Source organism: Caloenas nicobarica, chromosome 3 (genome assembly GCF_036013445.1).
Source record: "Caloenas nicobarica isolate bCalNic1 chromosome 3, bCalNic1.hap1, whole genome shotgun sequence".
Classification (NCBI taxonomy): domain Eukaryota; kingdom Metazoa; phylum Chordata; class Aves; order Columbiformes; family Columbidae; genus Caloenas; species Caloenas nicobarica.
In genome coordinates this window covers 58,061,017-58,086,283 of record NC_088247.1, presented here as the reverse complement: position 1 = coordinate 58,086,283, position 25,267 = coordinate 58,061,017, and the positions used below count along the sequence as shown (strand labels likewise).

The 25,267-nt window shown below is 41.8% G+C and overlaps 1 protein-coding gene across 10 annotated transcripts in view; it reads right to left on the bottom strand.

Moving 5' to 3' along the window:
- Positions 1–8,003, bottom strand: part of L3MBTL3 (L3MBTL histone methyl-lysine binding protein 3) — an 81,316-nt gene extending 73,313 nt beyond the window's left edge. For 2 of the 10 annotated variants that reach the window (XR_010605926.1, XM_065631213.1), the window contains exon 1: positions 6,567–6,634. Coding sequence is in view for 4 of the 10 variants with exons in the window: in XM_065631213.1 (XP_065487285.1) it covers positions 6,567–6,592 (26 nt within the window). In the remaining 6 variants the exon portion in view is untranslated. Of the gene's footprint in view, positions 1–5,866; positions 6,118–6,546; positions 6,642–7,938 lie in introns of those variants that run through there. The other 8 variants (XM_065631215.1, XM_065631208.1, XM_065631210.1 and 5 more) reach the window with 8 other exon arrangements.
- Between the last annotated feature and the right edge of the window lie 17,264 nt (positions 8,004–25,267).

Sequence of the window (25,267 nt, the reverse complement as noted above, 5' to 3'; positions counted from 1 at the left end):
ATCACTCCCAGGCAAAGTCCACCATCCTTCCTCAGGGCAGCTCCTGCAGTACAACCGCACGGTACCTTGCAGAGCTCAAGCCCACCAAGCATCCAGCCTTCCACACAGCAGCTGACCAACTCAGGCAAGCTTCCACCAAACCCAACTGCAGCGCCATGGCAGAGGTGCAGGCCTTCTCTCAAGGACACAAGGCCCAAGCTGCTAAGGAGCAGCTGAAAAACTGCATCTATCCAGAAAACTGTGAAACGTTAAGGACGTGAAACACGCTGGTTTGAGCACGTTGGGGTAACAAGCTCCTCGTGATTAGCCTAAGCAAACACAGAGCTGTGTTCTGTGTTAACTGAAGCATCTAAGTAACCTTAAATTACCACCCTGTTTAGAGGACACTTCGCTCGACCCTCCAGTGGTTTATCTATTATAGAAAAAATGTTTCAATTGTTTCTACAGAAGGCACAATAGAAGACGGGCAGAGACTTGGGAGGCTGTGGGGAAACGCTTCCTCACAGTGGCCGCTGCCCCACGGAGCAAGTAGCAGAGGACAGCCACTCCATCAGATGCTGCCATCTCTGATAGTGCCACTCTTGTTACAGACACGCTTTGTAACAGAACCAGTTGGGAAAAAAAATTACATGGCGGGGGGGGGGAAAAATAAAATCTTAGAGCCTAGCATACTCAGGCAGGATGTAAACTGTGAAAGTAAAAAAAAAAAAGGTAATAAATGTTCAGAGAAATGTTCTGTCATTTCTCTCAAGAAAAATACAAATTTTAACTTACTTATAACTAAGAAAGTTTCCTCAGGTAAGAATACAATAAGGTATATTCTATTGTTTGATAAGGTATTCATTATGGTTTTCCTTTTAAAATTAACTCAACATCAAAGACATAATCTGTACTTTCACATTCTGCAGCCTTCAGAAATGTTCTTGGTGGGGATGAAAAGGTCACAGGGCAATGCAGACAGGAATGAATTTACCAAAAGGAATTACATTTAACAAAATATCTATTTCCAGCTTTGCTGAGTTTTAACAGATGAAAGATAGGGCAATATTCCTGTACTAATGATAATAAGGAGATAGAGACCAATTAAATTGTTACAGCTATGAGGTACTAAAAAAAGGATGAAATCATCACAATATATACATCTAAATCACAGAACAAAGAAAACTACAGAATGTCTTATCTAGTCATTTTCGGTTTCATTTTTAAAGCTCTAATGTAGTTCTTTGAACTAGTACAACTCATGCCATAATTATTTCATTTGCTATTATTTCTGTTGCTACACTTCCCAAAAAGTAGTAAAAATACTAGATTAATAAAGGGCAAAGTAACTACAGAACTATACCTATGACTGTCACCAATTGCCATCTGATGTGAAAATAAGGACATAATAGTACGAACTTGGAACAGTTATCTTCCAAACACATGTCCAAAATCCACTATTAGGGATGTAACTGTATCTCAGTCTTTACAGCCATAAGCTATAACATTTATAGAAGAGTGTGCTGAATGTTAATATTTCAACATTAACTGTGTTTTAGATATATGCAATAAATTAATTAAAATAAGTAAGCATATAAAACAAGATTAGCCACATCCTTTAGAAAAACCTTCATTTTTACCAGCTGGTGCAACAATAAATGAGTACCTCACAGAGTACCTACCAGCACTAAAAATGAGATGGTTTCATGCAGTGAAAGACTCTCTAAAGATGTAATGAAACAGGAGAGAATATGCCAATTAAACTTACAAGCAGTTTTTGAAATAATTATAGGGTTATGTACTGAATATATCAAAAAGTAATAATGGAAGGATTCTTTCTTTCAGTCAGTGCTTTTAAAAACTACCTGACACGTACCTAAATTTTGAAAATCTAAGATGCTACCTGTGAAATGTCCGTATGATTTCTAACCAGCGGGGCCAACTCAGTACCAGGTCACTGGGCAGCAAAGAGAGGAGATTTCAGCAGTAAAGCCACAAGTCAGCAGTGCCGGATTGGCATAACCTGTCTGCAATAGTGTGCCTTGTTTTTTTATACACACCTGTGTATTTTTATTTTTACTTTCAACAATTTCTGTAGCTACCCTGACAGGATAGCCTAACAGATTTGCCCCATGCTGGTCCTCTCCCCAGCCAATGGTTCCTTCAAGGAAAGGCAAAACTGGGCATGTGGAGCCAGAGGAGGAGGTCTCAGCAAGTGGCACTAAGGGTGAGGTCCAAGGGACAGAGGTCCCAAGGAAGGTGATGTCCTTATGGAGCTGAGCCACGGTCCCTCTTCTCCACAGAACCAGATGACACTAGCACTTCCGAAACAAAGGCAACAGGTGAGTTTTTTGTCCTAATACCGTGGATAGTTATTTTAGGCATTTCCAAGGAGGAGGCTGCTTGGTGTAGCACCCATGGGCTAAAGGGACACATTTTCCCTACACAATAAATCAAGAAAACAAAACGGATCAGAAGGGGACAAGTCTACAAAAACAATAACTTTTAGATGCCAGGGGATCAAGCAGATACTCATCTTCAGATTTATTTCACGTGTAAGAATGTGAATAGTACCAGGGCTGACCTGTTATAGCACCAAAGCTACACATAGCAGAATTACTCCTTGCAATATAAGCTCCCTCTATTTCAGACAAACTTAGTACTAAGCGAGCTTCATGATAGTTAAAGTGAAGTTACCTGACTGTAAACCCACCAGGGTGAGACCTGCATTTCTCCCTTCAATCCTCTCTTTGAGCTGGGTGCACCCCACATTTGTCTCTTCTTCACCCTTCATCTTTTTGCACCTGATTCTTCACTTAAAGAAAAACAACCACAAACAGGAACAGCGCAGGAAATGGTGAAGTGCTTTGAGGCTATCCACCACATTTTAATATGTGCTTTGTTTTGTACCTGTGTAATGGGTCAATTATTTTAATGTTTCAGCAAAAGAACTATCTGCAGATTACACATTTCCTTCAAAATCTCATTTTTCTGTTGTTTAGGAACTACTTTACTAGCTCGACTATGTTTCTATTCTGTGTAGTGAAGAGCTGTTTGAGTAAATTTCACTGTTTTGCCTGTTGCTCATGAAGTTTATAACAAGTTATTTTAAAGATGAGATATATGTCTTATAAATGTATTCACAAAGGGACCACAGCATAAAATTCTTTGCCACTCTTTACACTTGTAACAGAAAATGGACCAGATTTCCTATTGATGATGTCCCTTTATTTCCTCTTATCTGTTGCTACTCTTCTGCCTGCTAGATTCTTCAGGGGTACTGTGTATGTTTCTTCCTGCTTCCCAATAAACCAGCTTAAAACCTTTTTCCTCGCAGAAAGAATCTGTCTACAGATGCATTACAAAAGGCTGTGAAGCCTGAGACTGCACCAGTGCCAAAGGAGATTCATGTTGTCCTCTCCTGAGTCTGGTCTGTCAGCGAGCCAGCACAGGTATTGCCGTACCACTGCTAGACACTGGGTAGCAGTTCCACACAGCCCTTATCTACTACCTCATTTTCAAATATTCACAGAACATTATAGCGACAGTCACCCAATACCAAGGCTAATGAATCTTAACACTGACAACTTTCATCTTGTTTATAAAGAACTTGTATCTCATGCCAAAAAATTATTTTGCAACACTTTCATGACTCCTTTATTTCTGTTATTGTCTGTGCAGTTTAACCAACTCAGATAGTAAGACTTGAGTACAACAACTTTGAAAACCTATTTCTTAGTTTCTCTTAATTCCTTGAACCAGGCACATAAAGTTACAGCAAACTTCTGCCTTTGTTTATTTGTGCCTCCCTCCTCTGTGTAGGCACCTCCTTGAGAACTGTGACGCACCAAATCTTCACACTGAATATCACCTGACTTATTTCAAGTTGTTATTTCTTACCACAATTCAATATATGTCTGGACGCTCTTTCTGTCTGATTAATGCCTTCCTCTTCTGCCACTTCTCAGCAGCTTCCATGAGCTCTGCTGTCCTTAAACAATTAATTCACCTTTGTCTAGCTCCTAAATAGACTCGGCAGGTTACTGCATTTATAGATTTTCCCTTCTCTCCAATTCATACAGAGCTTGTATTTCTCATTGTGGTGAACAGTCCTACTACTGCAGCACTAATAAGCTGTGACTACACACACACTATCACTTCCTTCTGTAAGTGCCAAGTAATCACTGGTTCCTCACATCTATCACTCACAATCCACCATCCTACTAACCAGCAGTATTAAAAAAAAAAAAAAAAAGAGTAAATGGACTAGCCCACAAAAAGTCAGCCATCTCTCTTCACAGAATAGGCGATGCACAGATGCCCAATAAAACTGAACAAATCAGAGGAAAAGGACCCATCACCTAATCACTTAAGTTATTGGAACTTCAAAAAACAACACTTTAGAAAAATTCTTTAAACGAAATGTGAAACATACACTACAGCAACAAACAAAATCAGAGTTCACTACAATTGCTCAATTGACAACGGAAACCATCCAAGAAGATCATTGCTTCAGCCACCTTCATGAGAGCACCACGTTCACAAGACGACCAACCGGACCACAGTCAAAGCCACTGAAATCTCACCAGGAAAAAGGAGTACCTGGCACCACCCGGATGGAAGTGGAGCACTCTACTGCCTTCAGCCACTAGTTACAGGGAGCTTCCCTCTTACAGATGTTCACATTATAAACTTCTGGAAATGTGAAAACTTCTTTGGTAAAAAGCACGAGTTTCCTAAACAGCTTTTATATTTAAAAAACTGTGTTACGATCCTGAACACAGAATACTTCCTAAAATGACACACACTGAAGTTTTTATATCTCGAGTTTTACTTATACTCAACACTCGATTTTTAGCACCCATGACGGAGCATCCATTCACAAACAGAAACAAAAAAGCGAAATGGTCAGTCCAATGCCACTCGGCTATACAAGGGGCATTAATAAGAAAATAGAGCAAAACTGAAAATATAACTCATGCTGCCTTTCACTGTAAAGCTTACACACACCATGCAATTAAGCACAGGTAACTAAAATAAAAGGAAGGGGCTGCGATCCTCACCGCCCGGGGAGGCTGCTGCATCTCCAGGGGCCTCCTCCCCACGAAGCGTTACTCGCTGGGGCTCAAACCGCGCTCTCGAGTGGGACAAGTGACACGGCCACGGGACGCGCCGCAGCCGCTCCCCACGCTGGCCGTGGGGCCGGGCCCACCCGGGGCGGCGCGGCGCGGCTGGGTGGGAGCCGGCGGGCCCCGGCAGCGGCCGCCCCGGAGCCGGCCCTCCCTCCCTCCCGCCCGGCGCGGCGGAGCGGCGCGGCAGCCGGAACGCGGCGGCGAGGCCCGGCGGGCGCGGCCGCCGCTCTCCGGAGCCGGCAGCCCGCGGCCTACCGCCAGAGGTCCCTCCTTGGCCAGTTTTGCGGCGTGTTTTTGCTGCACTTGAAACTTTCTGGAGAAAACCCGGGCTCAGGTCCGCGTCTTCCCCAGGCTCGGGCAGAACCACCGAGACAAAAGCGCCCGCCCGCCCATCCCGACCGGCTCCTCGCAGGGAGCGCTCGCGGAAAGCGGTTCTCAAGTTGCTCCGTTTCTGTCCTCAATTTGCCTTTTTCTCTTTCCCCTCGCCCCGGGCAATTAAACCGAGCGGTGGAAGAGTGCCCCTCTGCCCCGGCGTGGGGGAGGCGGCGGGGGCGAGCGCGCTACGGGCGGGGGGGGAGAGGAACTGGGTGTTAAGTGTTCCTGAGGAAGTTGCACAACGAGAGAGGGACTCTGCTTGTTTACCGGGTCCTTGGCTTTTTTTTTCCTCTCACCGCCCCCCCCACCCCCCGAGACCGGGATCCGGGAAAAGGAGGCTGCCTCCGAGTGGAAAGAAAAAAAAAATTAAGAAATGTTACCTTCTCCTCCCTCCTCCCCTCCCCCAGCGCAGAGGAGTAAGAGGGGAGCGAGCTCTCTTTTTTCCTAGGGGACTGCGGGGGTTTGCTCCCCGGCCGCTCGTAGCCGTCCTCTGGGCATCCCTCGGCGAAGAAGTCCCCCCTTCCCGCGGGAGGGGCCGGCGCACGCCGCCTCCCCGGAGGGCTCGCCCCCGCCCGGCCCCGCAGCCTCCAGCTCCCGGCCCCGCGCTGCAACTTTTTCTCTCACGCTCTCGTGCGCGCCCGCTCCGACGGGGAGGGGGAAAAAGCAGAGGGGTGGGGAGCGGGCTCCGCTGCGGCCCCGGCGCGGCGCTCCCCGCCCCGGGCGCTGGCGCCCCGGCGGCCTCTCCCCAGCCCTGGCCGGGGTCTGGCGGCCGCTCCGCGGGAGCTCCTTCCCGTCGTCCGCCGCTCCCCCCCCCACCCCCAAAAAAAATCGCTTTCCCCCTCCCCCCGCCGAAAAAACACCGCCTCACACACGTTAGCGAGAACAAGTGTGCCTATATCCTGTTGTTATATGCACCGGCTGCGCAGACGGGGAGGGAGACGGGCGTGTACGCGGGGGCCGTTCCCTACCCCGGCCGCACTTCAGGCGAGAGCGCGCAACTTAACAGAAAAGCCGCCGTGTCCTATTCCCTGCCTCCCCCCCCCCACAGCGAAATACTCACTCACGTGTATGTGCACTCACATACACCGCCGGCACCCCGGGGCCATCCTCCGGGAGCCCCCCCAGGCCAGCCCGCGCAGCCGCCGGCGGTGACAGGCGCCGGCCCCCGCCGCCGCACGCAGCCCGGAGCGGGCAGGGGCCGTTCCCCCGCCGCCTCACATGTCTGCCGCAGCGAGCGCGGCGCACGCACCGCACAGAGGCAGGAACTGAGCACTCGAGCAAAAGACTTTTTTTTTTTCGCCTCTCTAAAAAAAAAAAAAAATTGCTAGGAGCTTTTTTTTTTTCTTGTGGTATGTGTATGTGTGTGCAAACTTTCTCCAAAATGGCGGAAATTGGGAGATGATTATATTTTAAATATCTCTCGCACACAATCACACAAAGTGCAGGAGCGACGGAAAATACAAACTCTCTCCGCTGCGCGCTGAAAAGGCCTTCGAACACGGGGACCCACGGCACATTCAACCGGTATATCCCGGCAGCCGCCACCGCTCACCGCTTCCGACCAAAAAACCCGGGGCTTTTTCACACCCCTCTCCGCTGCGCATTGCCCCCTCGCAGCTCGCACTTCTCCCCGTCCTCCAGCCTCTGTGAACAAAGAACCGGGGCTTGGGGGGGGGGGGTGGACGGACTCGGGTGGCAGCGAACCCCCTCCCTCCGCTCCGCTCCCTCCCTGCCCGGCGCTCACACGCACACCCATGCACCCCCACTCCCCCCCCCGCCACCGCGCCGCTGCACCCGCATCACATTGTTCCCAACAGCGCGGCGGTGCCCCGTAAGTGTCATTAAATGGAGCCAATTGACAAGCTCATTGGTGGGGCAAGTCTGCAAAATGTCTCTCCCCTTCCCTTCCCCCTCCCCTCGGAACCCCCTCCCCCCCCTGAAAAAAAGCCCCCCCCAACACATTTCCACAGCTCCCTTCCCCGTATATATATATATACGTACATATACATACGTGCGTGCGTGCCTGTGTATGTATACAAATACACTGCGCATATATATATATACATGTACTCCCTTCATGTGTTTGGGAAGAGAAAAAGAAATATCAGGCACCTCTCTCTTTCTTTTGTTCCTCTTTCACACTCGTACACTTATGATTTAGTGAGACCCCCGGTGCCCCAGCCGCTCCCCAGCCACTTGCGAGTCACTTGCCCACTTTCCCCGGCATTAACTTCCATCCTTTCTGCTCGAGGTGGTTGGGGGAGAAGCCCCCCTCCCCTTCCCCAGATACGTTTCGTAAGGGAGGGAGAGGAGGTGCGTCTCTCCCTTTATCTCTCGCGCTCTCTCTAACTTTCATCCTCACCTAGGGGGAAAATTAAAACCCATCGCCAGCCTTTGCCACCGCAGCTCCCTAAACGGCTTGCGGATTAGATCGGAACCCGCCGCTCCTTACCCCCCCAAAATTCTCTCTCTTTCTCCGTCTCTCGAGTAGTCCTGACAAATATGGTCCAGGGCTGCGGGCACAAGTGAGCATGCGCCCGCGGAGCCAGGGCTGGGGAAAGGGGAAACTGCCGCCGCCGCCGCCGCCGCCGCCGCGGCTGCTCTTCCTCCTCGCTTGCGCTGCTGCTGCGCCCGAGCCGCCGGCAACCGGGCGGCGATCGGCGGCCCGTACCAAAAATACAGCCGCCGGCAGCGGCTCCGGCGGAGGTGCATCAGCTCCCCTGATTTACGGCGGACGCTGGAGGAATAATAAGGAGACTTGTGCAGCAGCCGCGCGCTATTTTGGGCGCTTTCAAAAATAATGCCGTGCACTTTTCGGGGAGGAATGGGGAGGGGGGGTGCGGGGCTGGTCCTCGGCGGTCCCGCCAGGTGCTGGTGAGGCTGGGGGGGGGGAGCGGGGCGGGGGGAGCCTGGCTGCGGCTCTTGGCAGCGTCCTCTAAATAAAACAGAGCTGGGGTAGAGGTAGGGCAGTTCCCCACCGGTGACGGACGTGCAGGTCCTCAGGCCGGGGAGGGGGCAGCTTCCAGCCAGGGCTCCCTCGGGGGGATGGCCTGAGGCCGGGCAGACCGGAGCCCGGCTCCCCCTGCGCTCCAGAAATAGAGGGTTCATTCCGCATGGAAATGTTGCTTGTAATGGGCCTCGTCTCATTTAAAACGCAGCCAGTTTCCAGATTAAAAGTAGTTTCTAATGTGCCACCTGCCTGAATTGTCTCCATCGTTGCCCTGTATTCACAAAGAAAAATACTGTCTTCAGCAGTTTTTTTCTGTCACTTGTTGAGACAACAGCAAAACATTGAAGGCCCTTGGTATTTTATGGGATTGGCCAGGGCGGACTTCCTTCACCTACAAGGAGGTCTGTCAGGCAAAAGAACATTAAGCAAAATAGACCTACACGAGGCCTAACTAGACTGGTGAAGAGGGAGGATGGAGGATTGCAGTGAATTGTACACATGATAGTTTTAAATATATACATATAGTTGCAGGCAAAGTGTAAAACAACACAGAACATGATTGTACTGATCTGAAATATTTTTTCAGACCACTGAATATCTCCCTAAGGTGATTCTGTCCTTAAGGCAAAAACTGGCAAAGTGAATTTTGAATTTTTAATAGTTTGGCTTATTATTATATATCTCTTAAAATAACCCTTACACCTTGATACATCTTCTGTTATTCCCAGTAACTATCAACAGCCAGACATTCCCTTGATATTATATATACTTCCTTCAACAAATATAGTGACAACTTTGGACCAAATTGCTAGAAATCCTAATAAATAATAATAAATATCCAGGAATAAATATCAGCATTAACAATCAATTGAATAAATACATGGCAAAATGCTCACCTACAAAGTCAGAATAATTAATAAAGTGGTTTATACAAGGCCAGACACAACCTTTTTGCTATTATGAAAGGGACGGTGTTACAGTAGTGTCCCCATGGCAGGGACAGCATTGCACTGGGCACAGCTTAGAAGTGGTTCTCTGACAGAAGAAATTTTCAGTCTTCAGCTTCCATTCATTAGAGTATTTACTTAAGAATGTATATTAACATATTTAAGAATCAAACGTGACAAATGTCCTCCCTTAAACTATGCCCATGCTCAGTTTAGATGTGACTTTACTTAGACTTTTGCCATACTATCTTCAGTGTCTTTATTTATTTTAATTATTTTTTCTCTCAGCAGTAAAATGGGTCTCATGCCTATGTGTTTGTAGGATTGGTGCCTAAGCTCAATACCTAGTTATTTTATGATGGACGTTTCTCACACCTCTTCAACTCAAATAGCATTGCATATACGCTGCAGTTTTCATCAATGAACATACGTTCATTAAAAACTAATTACAGAAAACAGTATTAACCTAATTGTAATAATTAGTGATAACATACATTTAAACTCTTCTAAAGCACAGATGCAAAAAATAGTAAAGGATGAGAAAATTCCTACTTTCCACCAGTGAACTCTCAGTTGAGGAAATTTATGGGTTAAAAACAAAGAATAAACTGTAACTGAAGTCATTCAGTGCTTTTCTGAAAATTATTTCCCAATGCTATTGAAGTGTTTTTATGCAGATAGTTGCCAAATAACTATATTTTCTATTGTAACATTAAATAGGCTGGGTTCTGCAGAAGACACTTAAAGAATGATACAATTTGGTACTATTTAAAACTCTTTAGGATACTTGACCTGTACTGATTATTTCTCTAGATGACATTGAGGTTTCAGGGGAGATTGTACCATACCCTGTTATGAAGATGCATTTCTAAGAATACAAATTATGAGTTATCTGCATTTATTTTACTTATGCTTGAAAGACTTTTGAAAATCCCTTTTCCTTTGAAAATCTTAAAGGGAAACATAGAACTTGTAAAAACCTGTTATACTCTAATCTGTCTAATCTACTTGCAGAAGTCATAGGAGTGTAGCCCCTTACAGAAAATGAAGACACGGGTGGAAAAGCTCCTTGAAGGATATCTATTGGAAGTCAGAACTGAAACCAAGTATTTGAACCAGAGCATAGCTGTTTATTGGATCAGTAGTTTCAAATGGGTGCCTCTTTGATTAAAGTAAAGGGAACGGGGAAATTAATAAAGGTACCCTCTGTTCTGTGTCTTGTCTTCGATCCTTGCCCTAATCATATTGTGTCAGCTCATGATGTACAATAAACCCACTATTTTGTCAATAAAAATTTATTGAGTAAAAATAGATTAAATGTTAATCAAATATGCTCTTTAAACATTAGTTCTGTTGCCATTTTACTTAACCCTAGACTTCCATCTGTGTTCTTAAGACAGGGAATTTTGAACACTTGTTTTCTATATGTAAGTATGGAATTGAGTATGATTTTGGCAGTATGTTTAATGACAGATTTTGGAGTAGCTAAATTTGGTCTGTCTCTGAGTATTCTTGTAACTCGTTGAATAGGTATTTGTGCTGTAGCCAAATACTGATTATTTTCCTGAGAGCATGCGCATGAACATCCATATACACGGCTTCCAAATCCCAAATCCTGAATATCATTTAAGGTGGTGAGAGGAAAGAAATGTACATCATCAATTCAGTTTGTATGTTGGGTTCATACCATCATGTGATCTAATGGCTCCTCAGCAAATATCTGAAAATAAACTGAGAAAAAGAGAATCAGAATTTACATTTTACCAAATTACTTAGCACTTCTGGGGTCTTGATTTCTGAAATACAGACTAAGATGCCTTTAAGATGGCCTTATGTAGCCTGCATGTGATGTTTTATTACTCTTCTTCTAGTAACCTGCGCAGCTCCTTGTGTGACCTTTCTCACCAGTGACAGTTGCCAGTCTGCAACATGATTCTTCCCCATGCCAAACCAGGAGGACAGGAGAGAAGGCTTGAGAGCAGTCACTGGCAAAACCCAATGTTTTATGTGATCTATGTAAAACTAAGCCAGGGAAGTAGAAGTGTAAAAGTTGTAAGAAATTGAGGATGAGAGGTGGTGCATGTGCTTGTCTGGCAAGAAAGGCAGGCAAATTGCAGTCCATGGTGTTCCAGTTCCCCTCAACAGTGCCCTCTCCCTCTCCAGGGAACTTGATGTCTCCGCAGATGTGAAGAAATAACAACTAATCCCACTAATCCCAAAACAATTATCAAAGTTGGTTCAGATGCCATACTAAACTGGAGAACCAGTAATACTTCCTAGTTTCCACATCTGAGTGTGCATCCTGGCCACAGTGTGAGACTTGAGTACACAACAGCCTTTTTTCCTGAGAGGGAAACTTGAGTTTGAGTACTTGAAAGAAATCGCAGTGCTTTCCAGACAGGTTTCAGCCTAATATGCACCTGGATGCACTCTAGGTACAGTCTTGGAGAGCTTGTTTCTGGAGACTAGAAGTTTTGAGACAGTGTAAAGAAGGATGTTTCAAAGACTTCATCAAAGTTTCAAGACTGCAAAGATTTCCAGAAGCAGTAAAAGGCAATATGGAAGCTATGGGATTGCCAGTGGATAACTGAATCCAGAGTAATATTGCGTATGAAAAGTTTGGGAAGCATTGGACCCGAATAATGAAGCATAAAAGCAAAAAAAAAAAGTAATTTGTAAGAGTGGGTCAAACACAAATTAGGACCTCTAAGGGAAATATTGGTGAGGACTCTTGAGCCAGGAGGAGACTGAAGTTAGAAGCTTGGATGTGTGGCTTGAGCATTAGGGAAGGGCTTGGAGCACTAGCAAAAGCTTGAATCAGTTGAAGGAAGCAGGAGAGGGCACCATCTCAAGTGGTAGGGAGGGAAGGGTACAAAGGTAAAGCAGAGACTGTGTGATCTGGAATGGATGATAGGCCAAAAGAAATTGGTAGGAATAAAGGTCCTGTGGGAGCGGAAGGGTGGGGAGACTTATCACAGAGGAGGACAAGTGGTGTGGAAAGGGGCAAGCGGAGTGTGAGGGGGCAAAGGAGGAAAGGGGGAAGAAGGGAGGACACCTGCGTTGGGTAAAGCTAGAACAGCAGGAGGTTTGGGTCTTGAAAAATGGAGTTTACTAGAAGTTTGAAGGAGTAGAAATGAGCAATGTCTTGCTTACATTTGGGAAGAGGGCAACCACCACAGTGCTCTTTTTGACATAGAATTGTAGAATACCAGGTCCAACGTTCTTGGCAAAAGCATGGTCTAGACAAGAAGCCAAATCTTAAAAGTGTTCAATGTTGGGGAATCCACCACTCCCCTGGGGAGATTATTCCAGTTGTTTATTGTTCTTATTGTGAAAGATTTTCTGCTTGTGTCCAGTCGGAATCTCCCCAGGAGTAACTTGTACCCATTACCCTTCATCTTTTCCATGTGATTGCTTGTAAAAAGGGAGTCTCCATCTTCTTTGTAGTCATCCTTTGAACACTGGAACAGGGTGATAAGGTCTCCCCTAAGCCTTCTTTTCTCAAGGTTCACATAGAGCTCTGTTGCCGCATACTCTTTTCTGAGGTGTGTGGGCACACTCTACATGTGAGGTCCACTATAATTTCTCTTAGCAAAAGGTTTTGGCTCCAACCATGAGTAAGATTACAACAGCCTTGCAACAGAGCATTACATTGAAAAGCCCGTTCAAGCTGGATACTCCAGACCTGTCATCCAAAAGATGGGAGTCACTCTGAGAGTGAAGGCTGTCTTTTTAAATGTGCACAAAGAAGGCAGGTTTATGAGACAGCACAGGAACAAACATCACTCTTGGGAATAGAAGCTGAGTGAGAAAGAGTTGCTACCTGCACTCATGTGGAAAACAAGTCTGTTGAAATAGGCAACAAATGAAGGTGTTATTTTAATAATTGTTCGTAGAATTCCTAGATCTGTAACTTGCTGAAAAATATCAAGAAGTGAATAAATTGCTTTTCCTGTGGGTCTGATTGGACAGCAAAGCCTGGCAGCACAGGGAAAGGAGGAGAAAGTCCCATCTGAGGTCCTTAAGACACAATGCAGAGTGAGAGCTTGCTCTAACTTGTTCTCCCTGGAGAGTAAGAGAACAATTTTTTAGAGCAACATGTGTCAGTGACTCACAACCATATGTGAACATTCCTAGTAAAATATAAATTGGTCCAGCAGCAGATGAAGAGGAAAGAATCCCAAATATTGCTTCTACTAGACATAAGATTTTATGACTCAAAGTATGCATGCAGACTCTTCTTTCTTTAGTTTCAGTCCTTTTTTAGCTAAAGGTGTGTTCCAACACTTTGTTCTAAAAAGGTATTGATGGTGTAAGACAGATTGCACCTACCAGGCAATAAATGCTTGATGTATGTGGGATAATGCACAGGTTTACTCTGAGCAAACAGATTTCTCCTTGAAGTGGCTAATGCAAAAGCCCGATGCCAACGGTTAAAGACAATAGAAGGGAAACAGAAGTCCAGCTAGGCTGTAGCAAACATTGAACAAAGCTTTTTTTGGACATCGATAAGAGATTTTCCTTACCTGAGGATTCAGAGTTAGGATTGCAGCAGAACAGGTATCCCCTAGGCCTACCAAAAGTGACTGCAATTAAAGCAAAAGACAAAGCACCTCCTGTTCGCTGTTAGATTCAACATCTCCTGTAGAACAAGAAGTGTGTCCTTTATAATGTTTTTCCAGTGACGCTATGTCACATGGACACACAGCAATAGCATTCTCTTTGATGTGCAAAAGAGAATATTAATGGGGCCTGTTTCTGAGACCAACAATGAATGGATTATTCAGAATCAGAGAAATTCATATTCCATGGTTGCCGATCCTGGGTCATTAGGCTTTGTGGAGGCAACTCTTACAGTTCCTAGGCTGGAATAGTGGGCATTGTGGCTATATACCTGCTGTCATGGATTGATATATGTAAATGTAAATAGTGGCTTCAGTAAGTAAGAGGGAATTTTTGTTCTGGACTTTTAAGCTATGTGCTAACCCCTCCTGCTAGGAAATCATTCTGCCAGAATCTTATTTATTATCTAGAAAATAAGGACGAGTGTGTACTAGTTTTCTTAGAAAAATAATTACACACAATAGTAAGAGATGGGAGTACCTGCTTGCTATAGATTTCAATGTTTGACAAACATATTTTAATGGACAACTCAGTCTCCTGGCTACCACAACAAAGCAGGCAAGATATTCTTTTTACTTTGAGTACAGGACTGTATACGTTAGCAGTCTGCGCAGGCTGATGCCCATTTGTGGAAGAATCTACTCGTGTTGTTTTGCATTTACAGATTCCCTCAACATGATTTGATTTTGGTATCCAATGATAACAGAACCGATGCATGCTCTTAAGTGTTCAAGAGGAACTGAACTTCTGAAAATATACTTTTGCTGAAAGTAGTTCATTTTCATGTGTTCTAAGGCAAGCTTCACGTAACACTTCACATCAAGTCCTCCTGGCTTCTTACCCCCCAGGGAATTCTTTGCAAACCAAAAATTCTCTGTGGGTTAAATTTTAGAAAGAAGATGATGCGGCGTGAGAACATGAACCATATAATCATTATAGTACTGTACTGGGAAGCATATCTACCTTATTTTATCTAACCTCCAAATATGTAAACTGTAGAAATTAAGTTAAAACTGAAAGACTTTTAGATTTGCAGTGCACAAATACTGCATTCGGTGGTGTTGTCAAATTCCCAGGGAACATTTAAAACTTGTAAGCATCCAAGAAAGCAGAGAAGTACTTTGAGATTGCTGACTAAAAAACAGCAATGGGCTTTTCTGGCTCTAAAGAGATAATACCTTCCCTTCTCATCACTCATCTGGGATGAAACTAGTCATCATGGATATAACTAGTAATTTCATAAATATTTGATCATCCTGAAAGCACCATGCATATTCTTCACTTTGCTTACAGAAATAAACACAGTGATGATGATGTACAAGGGTACTGTTCGTGCACAGACCTCACCTAGGACCTATTAGCAGCTGACTTCTGACATCTCCTTTATGTGCTGAGTTTGGAGCTAAAGCTTTCTATAAAGTCAATGGAGTGAAGAATGTTTGTTCGAGTGGGATTCAAACATATACATTAAGAGTTTATTGCTTTTAATTAACTAGATACAGTGAATTCAGATGCATGCCTAATATTTTAGACTACATGAATATCTGAATTGCAATTCTCAGTCCACAAACTTTTGACAAAAACTATCTCCTACATGATGATGATGTCTTTCCATTCATAATATTTCTGACTTCACCTGTCTTGGATGAGGTAGCTCTGAGCATCCATCTAATGAAAAAGAGATATTACCTAAATATGTCTGAACAAGAAAGAAGAGTGTAAAATTACAGTAATATAATTATATATATGCGGAATATATTTAAATATTTACTTATATCAAAATATTTAATCTTTTTGCAAGTAACAGCGTTGCTCTTCTCTATGGAATGTAAGCCAAGTTTCAGCTGGGAACAAATAATTGAGTTACATAAGCACACATAAAAATAGACTGACCCACATCTGTAACAACAGGATCACATTATAATAAAATGGTATTTGTTGTATAATTTCCTGAAGGCAGAAAGTGCCTATATAAATGGACTTCTATAATATTTGGTTCATATTAGGCATCCATGGAGCTCTGCAATATGGTGGTTTACATGCATGTGAGCCAAAACATGAACAGTTTGTCTTCCTGGTGCAATGCTGTTCTGCAGGGAAGATGGGTATCCAGTTCTGAGCATTATGATCTGCATTTGTATCAGAAGATTGATGTAAGATGACATGGTCCGAGAAGAAGCAGCTACATACAAAAATATTAAGTAAAATTAAGATTTTTTTAATTTCTGGAATAGGCCACAGTACTGTACAGTTTCGTTTATGTTACTACAACTGATCGGAATAGGGCTCTAGTGAGCACAGTTCTGCACACATCAGGGAATCTGCAGCTGCAGATTTGAATAGGATAGGAAACGTTACATAAACTTACTGCACATGCTGCTTCTCCTGCTGTAATAACTAATGTGTCAGGATATGCTTATAGAAACAGACACGTGCATATGTGTATCACAGACAAGGTAGGTGCTCAGCTGGAATTCAAACCAATGTGTATTTACAACTCCTGTCACCACCCCTCTCTTACACAGCTTGCAAATTCACAAGCTGCCACAGTATATTCCAAATAATTTAAGTTGTAGTTACCTTCAAAGCTAAAATCTGGAAGTATAACATGGTAATTATGAATATTTAATACTTCACAATACTCACAGACTAGTCTTACCAAGCAATATCTGCTCCTAAACCAACAGGGTATGCACAATAAGAACACCTTTCTTTAACTATAGCTACCATTACTGCTGCTCAAAGCCAACTCTTGAATCCTTAAAGCTTAGTTAACTTAGAATTAGTTTTCCTTACAGTGAGACCATGATGTACTCAAAAGTAATGAATATTTCCCTACCAATTTCTATTTTAAATTCTTAATTTTATTGTCTATAACTTTTTTTAAAATGTGGCAAGAATTCTTTCCTAACAGAGATTGTTTTTCTCCCTAGTATTCTAAAAGGTGAAAAAAAAATATTGGTAGAAGTTAAGCACAGAAAATTTCAGCCTAAAATATTTCTTTAAGTAACAAATGAGTCAAAAAAGTGCATTAGAATAAAACCCATTTCTAACCTTGTTGCATTTGCCTCCTTTTAGCTCTAATGTAGAGTTTATAATCTGGGGGAGGGAGTGAGGGGGTGTGGGTAGTTCTCCACCATAGATCTGGTTGCTTAACCAATAAGTCATAAATCTAATAAATCAAGTACAGCATAGAAAGGGCAAGAACCATCATGGTGTTTTGTTTGTCTGGGGGTTTTTTTGTTTGTTTGTCGTGGTGTTGTTGTTGTTTGGCTTTGGTTTTGGTGGGTTTTTTGTTTGTTGGTTGGTTGGTTTTTACTCTGGTTAGCCTCCCTGCCTTAACACAAATGTAAAAATAGCCACCTGAGGCAAACTTAGGCTCCAGTTGCCACTTGAGCTTAGCTGAAAGACAGCTCCATTTCAGCATGCATTGACTCGAACATGTCTCAACTGACTCCATCAATAAGAGCAAAAACTAAGCATTCTCTGTGATATAGAGCACAGTTATCTGAAAACTAATCAAGACTACAAGGTCATCTTGCGCTGGTTATTGAAGAACCATCACAATAATTTTTTCTTGTTTCTATTCCAATGTGGACCGAATTAAAAAAGAAAACAACAGCAGAAATAAGCAGTAAAACAAGATCAGTAGCATATGTAGTGGATCAAATCTGATACTAATTGATGATTTCTCCAGCTAGCACATATGATCAGATAGTCCCTATATCCCAGGAAATCATGGCAATATTTCAGGTGCTTCATGGGTCAGATAGCAGGGCTGAAGTTTTGAAATAAGGGCAACACTATAGACAAGAGGGCAACAATCCCTCAAACAATGTAACTGCCTTGTTCTCCATGTATCTGTGTCAGATTGCGACAGCATGGTCATTACACATGTTTTTGAAATAAGGCGGAGCCAAATATTAGAAGATAAAATGCTTCTAAACCCTCTCAGTGACTGGTCAGGCAAAAGCCCACAGAGTTCAATGGGACATTAATTCCCAGTGAGAACTGGGCTCAAAAGCTTTTAGACAATTTTGAAAATTTTGCTTATGTCTGAAAACAAGTTAATGTTTCTGTAGCCAAAACCTCATGAGTTTAGTGGATCTCGTGTTCATGCATTGAAACTTCAGGATTTGAAAATGCCTCTAAAATGAATTTTATGAAAAAAAATCATTGTGTTTTACATATGCTTGGCATCAGGAAAGACTAATCTATATGACCAAAAGTAAGCTATGTAAATTAAAGTAACTAAACAAAGTGACAGTAGTAATTATATCAAACTGTTGAGTGTAGCCGACTCTACAGACTGCAGTGAACAGTACAGATTCATCTGATGTTATATACATCTTTCCTATTGGACTCAATGGCTTTGTGAAGTGTAACTTACAACTTTCTAAAAGGAAACATTTCCAAAACTGACCTGTAAGCAAAGTAAGAATTCTATTGACAGATTTATCTTACTAGGGTATACTGTTCACTACCCTAATTCAAAGTTTACCTGCAATTAATTCCATACCTAGCAACTTTCATCCACCTCCCATTCATCCACCCCAGTCACTCCAATCCTAACATAACTGAAAACATCCCATAGACTTAGATGGCAAATTTAAGAGGTCTCTCTCATCCATATATAAAAAACTGTGGGCCACAAATAGCTCACTGGAGTTGTGGAAGTAAGTAACTCATTCAAAGATTTCACATTTTGACTGCTTTTGACTGCGGATCATCTGCTAAGTAATTATTCCCAGCGAGCAGAGTCACAAAGAAGAAAGCAGTTTTTGATAAGCCAGTTGACAGGAATCACTGCTTCCTGACAAAACAGAACATCTCTCCTGACCCTCCAGCAGTCCAGACTCACACTGTGTTGACTGTGAAGATATGAATTACTTGGTCTTTTACAAGCAAGAAAAACAACAACAACAGCAACAACAACCAAACAAATGAACAAAAGCAAACCAACAAAGTCTTAATGTCCACTGATGCAAGGTACAGGAAGTCTTGGTGCTCTTAGATGCAGCAAACCCTGAGCAGAGAGCTCTTCCTGGTGAGCCTCCAGCCGGCTCTCCTCTGCTAACGTAGGAAAAGGCACCAAAGGTGTCTCACAGGACATTTTACAATAACATCCACTGATGTGGCAGTCATGAGCTTCTTTGAAAATTTGAATTCTATTGTTCAGGTACCTTGAGTTAAAAAATAAAAGTCATACCAAGTCTTGCGAAATAGCTTAAAAATTAGTAATTTTGATCTTAAGGGGAGCAAACATTTCACTTTTCCAATCAGGAACCTGGAGCTAGATGAGTCAGGAGCAGTCTAAATGAGTCTAAATGAAAACAGGTAGGGATACTACCTAATAATTATTGCATATGTATTATGTATGTAAGAATATATAACATATTTTTTCCTATACACCATGTACACTGTAATTTTGCTAACTACTCGACAAGTGGACTTTAGGCTTAAGTAATTCTGTGAGGATGGTAATATGTATTTGGAAGAATATTTTTAATGCATACTTTTTTTTTTTTTTAATACTCTTCATCTTTATAAACACAAAGCTCGAAGATGCTTCAAGGTTTGGCACTTTGGAAGATATTCCTTTGGAGACAATTAATACACAGTGTGTGTAACCGTAGATATTATGATTGGATCTGTAGTGAAGATGTCCCAACATTTCTCACTTCAAGGCACCTTTTTTAGTTACTTATAACCTTGCCAAATGAGTTTTGGACTGAAAAATTTATTATCAGATGCTTTTCCTTAGCCTGATTATTTTCTTGTTTGTTTCTCAATTTACAGTTAAAAGAATTTAAGCCTTTACGAGAACAAGGCTAGACAAAAAGTGGTTTATGTTGCCCATGTTGAAAATGTTGTGGGTTTCTATCTTAGAAGTTTTACTCCATCTTGTTGTTGAAATAAAAATATGAAATTTGACAGGAATGGAGGAGCTTTACGCTAGGGAAATATTCTTGATGTTCTTTTGAAAAATCTATCTACATTTGAAAACTTACATTTTGCAATTGTTCAGAAAAGACTTGCTAGAGATTTAGCTGAAAACTCTTTGGAGTCTGTCTGCTGTGGACCTACTCAGGGCTGCACAGACGTAATTCTTCTGTGATTACAGCCAAGCACCACAAAATGTGTGCCTCTCGGGGACCTTTCTGTTGACAGAGTGCAGAGGAGAAAACAAATTAATTTGAATGAGCTGTGGACAAAAGTGGAATTTAGGAGTTAGTGATTATGTACAGGGAGAAATAAATGCAAGGAGTCTGATGAGCAAGAGAGTGGGACCATGAATAGCCATGTTTATATGGAGGAGGTGGGGACTGGGAGCTTGTGTGGAAGAAGAGACTTAGAGGATGGCAAACAACCAAGGTGGACAAAGGAAGAAATTGAACTTAGTGAGCAAAATGACCAGGACAAATATGTGAAGGGAAAGAGGAAGCTTAGATGAGGATTTCATACAATGGGGTTGAAAATGAACACTAGCTAAACCAGGGATTAGACAGCGCAAGAGGGTACTGGTAGTTTGGTCAGTGGAAGCTGAATTATTTGAGTAGGCAAGAAAACAGGAATGTAAAAGGCATAAAGAAGACTGTGAATAAGAGTCAAACAAAACTCCAAACCAATATTTTACAGGTGCAATGCAAGGTTAACTGCAAGCTTTTAACACATAGGAAATGCCAACATTTATACAACTTTTGAAACTTTAATTTGAACCCTTGGGCACTAACATAATGGTACACTGTTATGGCATGATGATAGACTACTTCTCCTACAGAAAACCAGCCTTACTCAGGGAACCCCATTATACGAAATCTCCTCTGGGTTTCCAGGAGGTTATAAATTGAAGTAGATTACAAAGCTCCTGCTTCATTGGCTCTGGCAGTCAGAAGGTGTGAAAGGCATTAAGCAGTGGATTGCTAGAAGGAAAGCCACCTGAATGGACCTGCTGAAAATGAGGTTCCTTCTTTGCCTTTGACAGTTCTCATATGATAATAAATAAGTAATTTCAGTCTAACTTTTCCAGATGGTCAGAGAGACACTCAGAGATCTGAGATCTAGCTTGAAATAGCATTGGCTAGTCATAGCTGAATTCTGCTGGAACGATACTTCAGACATACAGACTTGAAAAATAAGGTCCTTGGCACCTTGGACACTGAATATTACAAAACAGTTCAATTTTAAGTTCTTGCTTTCCCATTCTACAACAGTTAATGCTTTTCATCTCAAACTATTCCTTAGGTCCAGATGTTCCTCCAAATAGAGAAACGTAATTTAATTTGGTTATTCCACAACTGATTTCAAGTTGAATACCTCAATAAACAACTCTGTCATTTATGCAAAACTACATGGATTTGTTTGTTTCAACTTGAATATTTAGTTCAATCCTACAGGGCTTTTGGCACTTTTTTGGTTAGCTTGTGATTCATCTCATGCAAGAGGTCAACTAGGTTCTTGAATTAAATACATAAGCAGAAAAAAACAATAGCTCTGGAATAAGAAAACTACTGTATCTTGCATTTACTGAATAAAAACCTACATGCTTCAGCTTTGTAACTAAAATAGAACCTCCACTTTTGGATAGAAACCAGAGAACAGTTTGGAGTTACAGTAAAATATCATGTAGACAAATTAATTTCAGTGGAACAATAGTGTGAAATGTTGCATTCATTTTATTTTCAAATTCAGGAAACCCAGACTGTGATGCTTTCATACCCAAGTAGAGTTTATTAAATGACAGCTAATGTAGGAAGATACAGAGCCAAAAGCCTGGGGTAGAAAAGGAACATTTTTTGTAGTAGTGTGGGCGGATGAAGCTCAGAAGAGTGTTTTATATCTTTTAGTGACTCAGGTATTACATACTCATCTGAGTGCCAAACCGCGGAACAGCTTGATATAACTTCTCGGGCTAGAGGACTAAAAGCAAAGGGTTACACAAGGGAAAACATAAGTATGGTTGTTTCAGCTGAAATCAAACTTGGGACACTTTGAATCCTGGAGTGATGTTTACAGCTCATGATCTTGTGATTAGGAAAAAAAAAAAAAAAGAAGAAAACAAAAATTTACTAGTATCACAACTGGAGATAGCACAGAAAAATTTTAACATGTTCTTTCTCAAAGTATTAAATGGTGAAAACTTAAATGAGAACCTGTCATTTGCTAAGTATGTGGATTCTTTTGTTGTTTTGTTTGTTTGTTTGTTTCATTTTGGACATATACACTTGTGACACCTTGCATTAACAGGTCTAATATCACTTCCCTCTGAACCAAACATCCAAATAACTTCATGGTAGAGGAAATATTATCTCTTATATAAGTGTAGACTGCTGACAGATGCACAGGAAGGCCCAGACCTCCCTAAATTCCACAGATGAAGTCTATAGGAGAAACAAACACACTCCTGAGACCGTGTTCTGTTTCTTAACACAACTTTTAGCACACCAGAAACAATCTAAAAACGTCATTCGAAAGTAAGGAGTATTTTTTTGCTATTTTAAATGTATATGAGGATGTATGCACATTTTCTCGAAAAAAAATTCCTTTTTCATGGGAAAAGTTAACAATCCATTACAGAAAAATGACTTCAGCCTTCTCTTACAGATCTAAAATATTGCAGGAATTTTATCTAAGTAATTTTCCTTTGAGACAGTGTCTTGTATTGCAAATAAGTTCATGAGATATTATAATCTAAGGCACTAAATACTTTTTAATCATTCATTTAACTTTATTTAAAAGAGCCTCATGAAACTATAAAAGAGAGAATTTGATGTAAGAACTGGCCTTTACCTCCTAAGGAAACAAAAAACAATGAAGAGGCTGAAGTTTCACAGGTAGTCCACTTCGCAAGGAAAAAGTCATAACTGTATGCAGGTCAATGGTCCAGCATTCTGGCCCCAAACCCTGAAAACATTGTTTTCAGCATTGCAATAAGGTGAACTTGCAAGTTTCAGCAGGTATGATCTTTTGTTTTCACAGCCTACAGCCAGAAGGAGCCATTAGACCCCATAGTCTTACCTCCTATGTAATACAAACCATTAGGTTTTGGCCAGATCTGTTACTCTATTATATTCAAAATTAAGCCCATAAGTTGGATGAATAAGGTTTTAATGCCCAAAAGAGTATGAGTTTCGTTAGCTGCAGTCAGAAAACAGGACACATGGGGTGACACCTGTGCCCAAGGTCACGGCAAGAGCGGAAGGCCCAAGAGGTGATGTGAACTCTTAAGATAAAGCACACTTCACACTGCAGAGGAAGGAAAAGTCCTCTCAAGTACTTTCTAGATCTAATGTGGAGGATATTCCTTTCCACCTCCAAATCTGGTAATGAGTGAAAATCTAAATATATAAGAAGGACACTTTAAGCAGGACTCTAAAAGCAAAGACCCTTGGCACAGCCTTAAAGCATAAATTCATTCTGCGTGAGATCCCATATCCAGGTGTGGTTGATCTCTGATACTTGAGAGGAGTATCACGAAACTTGGAATAACTTGTGTACATGTTGCTAATTGTTCATGAGGCAGAAAAATGCTGTACTGATTCTTGCTGGTGAATAGCTAATGGCCCTGGGCATGAGATCCGATTGTAATGATTGCTTTACTGTGCAGCTCTAATTTAACGAGCATGCCGAGGGCACTGCCTACAATATCCCTGAGGCCTTTGAAGGATGGAGATAAACATCACTTCACTAGACACTTATTCAGTCAGTCCAGCAGACCTACTATGCTTTTTCTCAGGAACTGGGTTAAAGCAAATCTTTTAAGAATTAATCTTGCTTGAGATTCTGACATGTGTCCTAAACCTTCTGCTTGTTTTTAAATACTGTCAATTTGCAACACCAATAGAAATCAAATCAGAACCCCAATTTTATTTTTGATAGCATAGCACCAGTAAGCTGAAATCAAGCGAAAAATAAATCCCAACTCAGAGTTGCTAGCCTGTTTCCATAAGAAAATGACAGTACAGCTACTGATCCTTTGCCTTTAAGAACTGTTAAATCTCAAACAAGCTAATTCACAAAATAACATGGATGAAAACTCAGATTTCAAATAGAAACTAATAAAAGTAGGATACTAACATCAGTTAATGGCACAGCAAAGACAATATTTATGTATACATTTTTATACATATGCATCTGCTAATATAAGACAGTAAAATACAGCAAGCAAGATAGGTTTTGTCTATCTCCTGCTTTTGAAAGGGATCTCTTTTTGACTGGTTGTGTCCGACCAATGCACAATAGAAAAGTATACTATCAGACATAAGGCCTATGCCAATTGTTTTTAATGTAGGATCATAAAATATTTTCTTGCATTATAATAGCAACAGTAAAGTGCACTGGTGTGAAACTGATAAAAACAAGATCTTGAGTAGGTTAATGTGTTTTTATAAGTGACCGCAAATAGCACTTGTGAATGGAAATGTGCAGCATCTACTTAGAAAAGCCATCCATTATTGCAATATTATGAGGAAAAAGAAAAGGATAACATCATAAGGGGTCCTGACTCTAACTGAGGCTCTGTGTGAACTGACGGATGCAAAACTCTCTAAATCACAGATTTGTGGCACTTGAAGGATCGGGCACTGTAAAATGGGAGCATTTACATTGGTCCTGTACAACCAGGCACATATCAAAGGGGATTTTGATTTTCACGTCTCTTTTGTCTCTGTCAGTATGTGCCACTCACAATCTCTTAAGTACTGTGGAACATACCCAGTACCTAAAATTGAACGATGGGCCCGAACTCTTGCATTTTTGCTGTGTGATGCAAAGTTAAAAGGCTTAGTATAGCAGACTTGATTTAGAGAAGCAAACAGAAACAAATATGATATTTACTTACTGTGGGCGCTTTCAGTACCTAAGGTTAAAGAGCCATCTGTTTCTCTGGTATAATTCCACTGGTTTCAAAGGAATCAGGGTAGGATAAATTTGATGCAATACGTTCACCTGGTCACCTAGCACACAGCAGAGACGTTCCCTTTGTGTGGAAGTCTGCATACAATCAGTTTGCCATCTAGTGGTAACTATTTTGAACACAGGAATTTAAAACAGTAGACGTTATTTTAAATACCAGGGTGTATTAAATCACCTGAGGTGTATGAAAACACACATTATCAGATAAAAATGATTTTGAAGCCTCAAAGGGTAACTGCATTTATACCCAACATTGTGCATTCAGACAGGAAAAAATTCCTGATTCAAGCTGACCATCTAACACAAAAACATTTCCAATTGCACTAATACTTTCTGTACAATGTGGC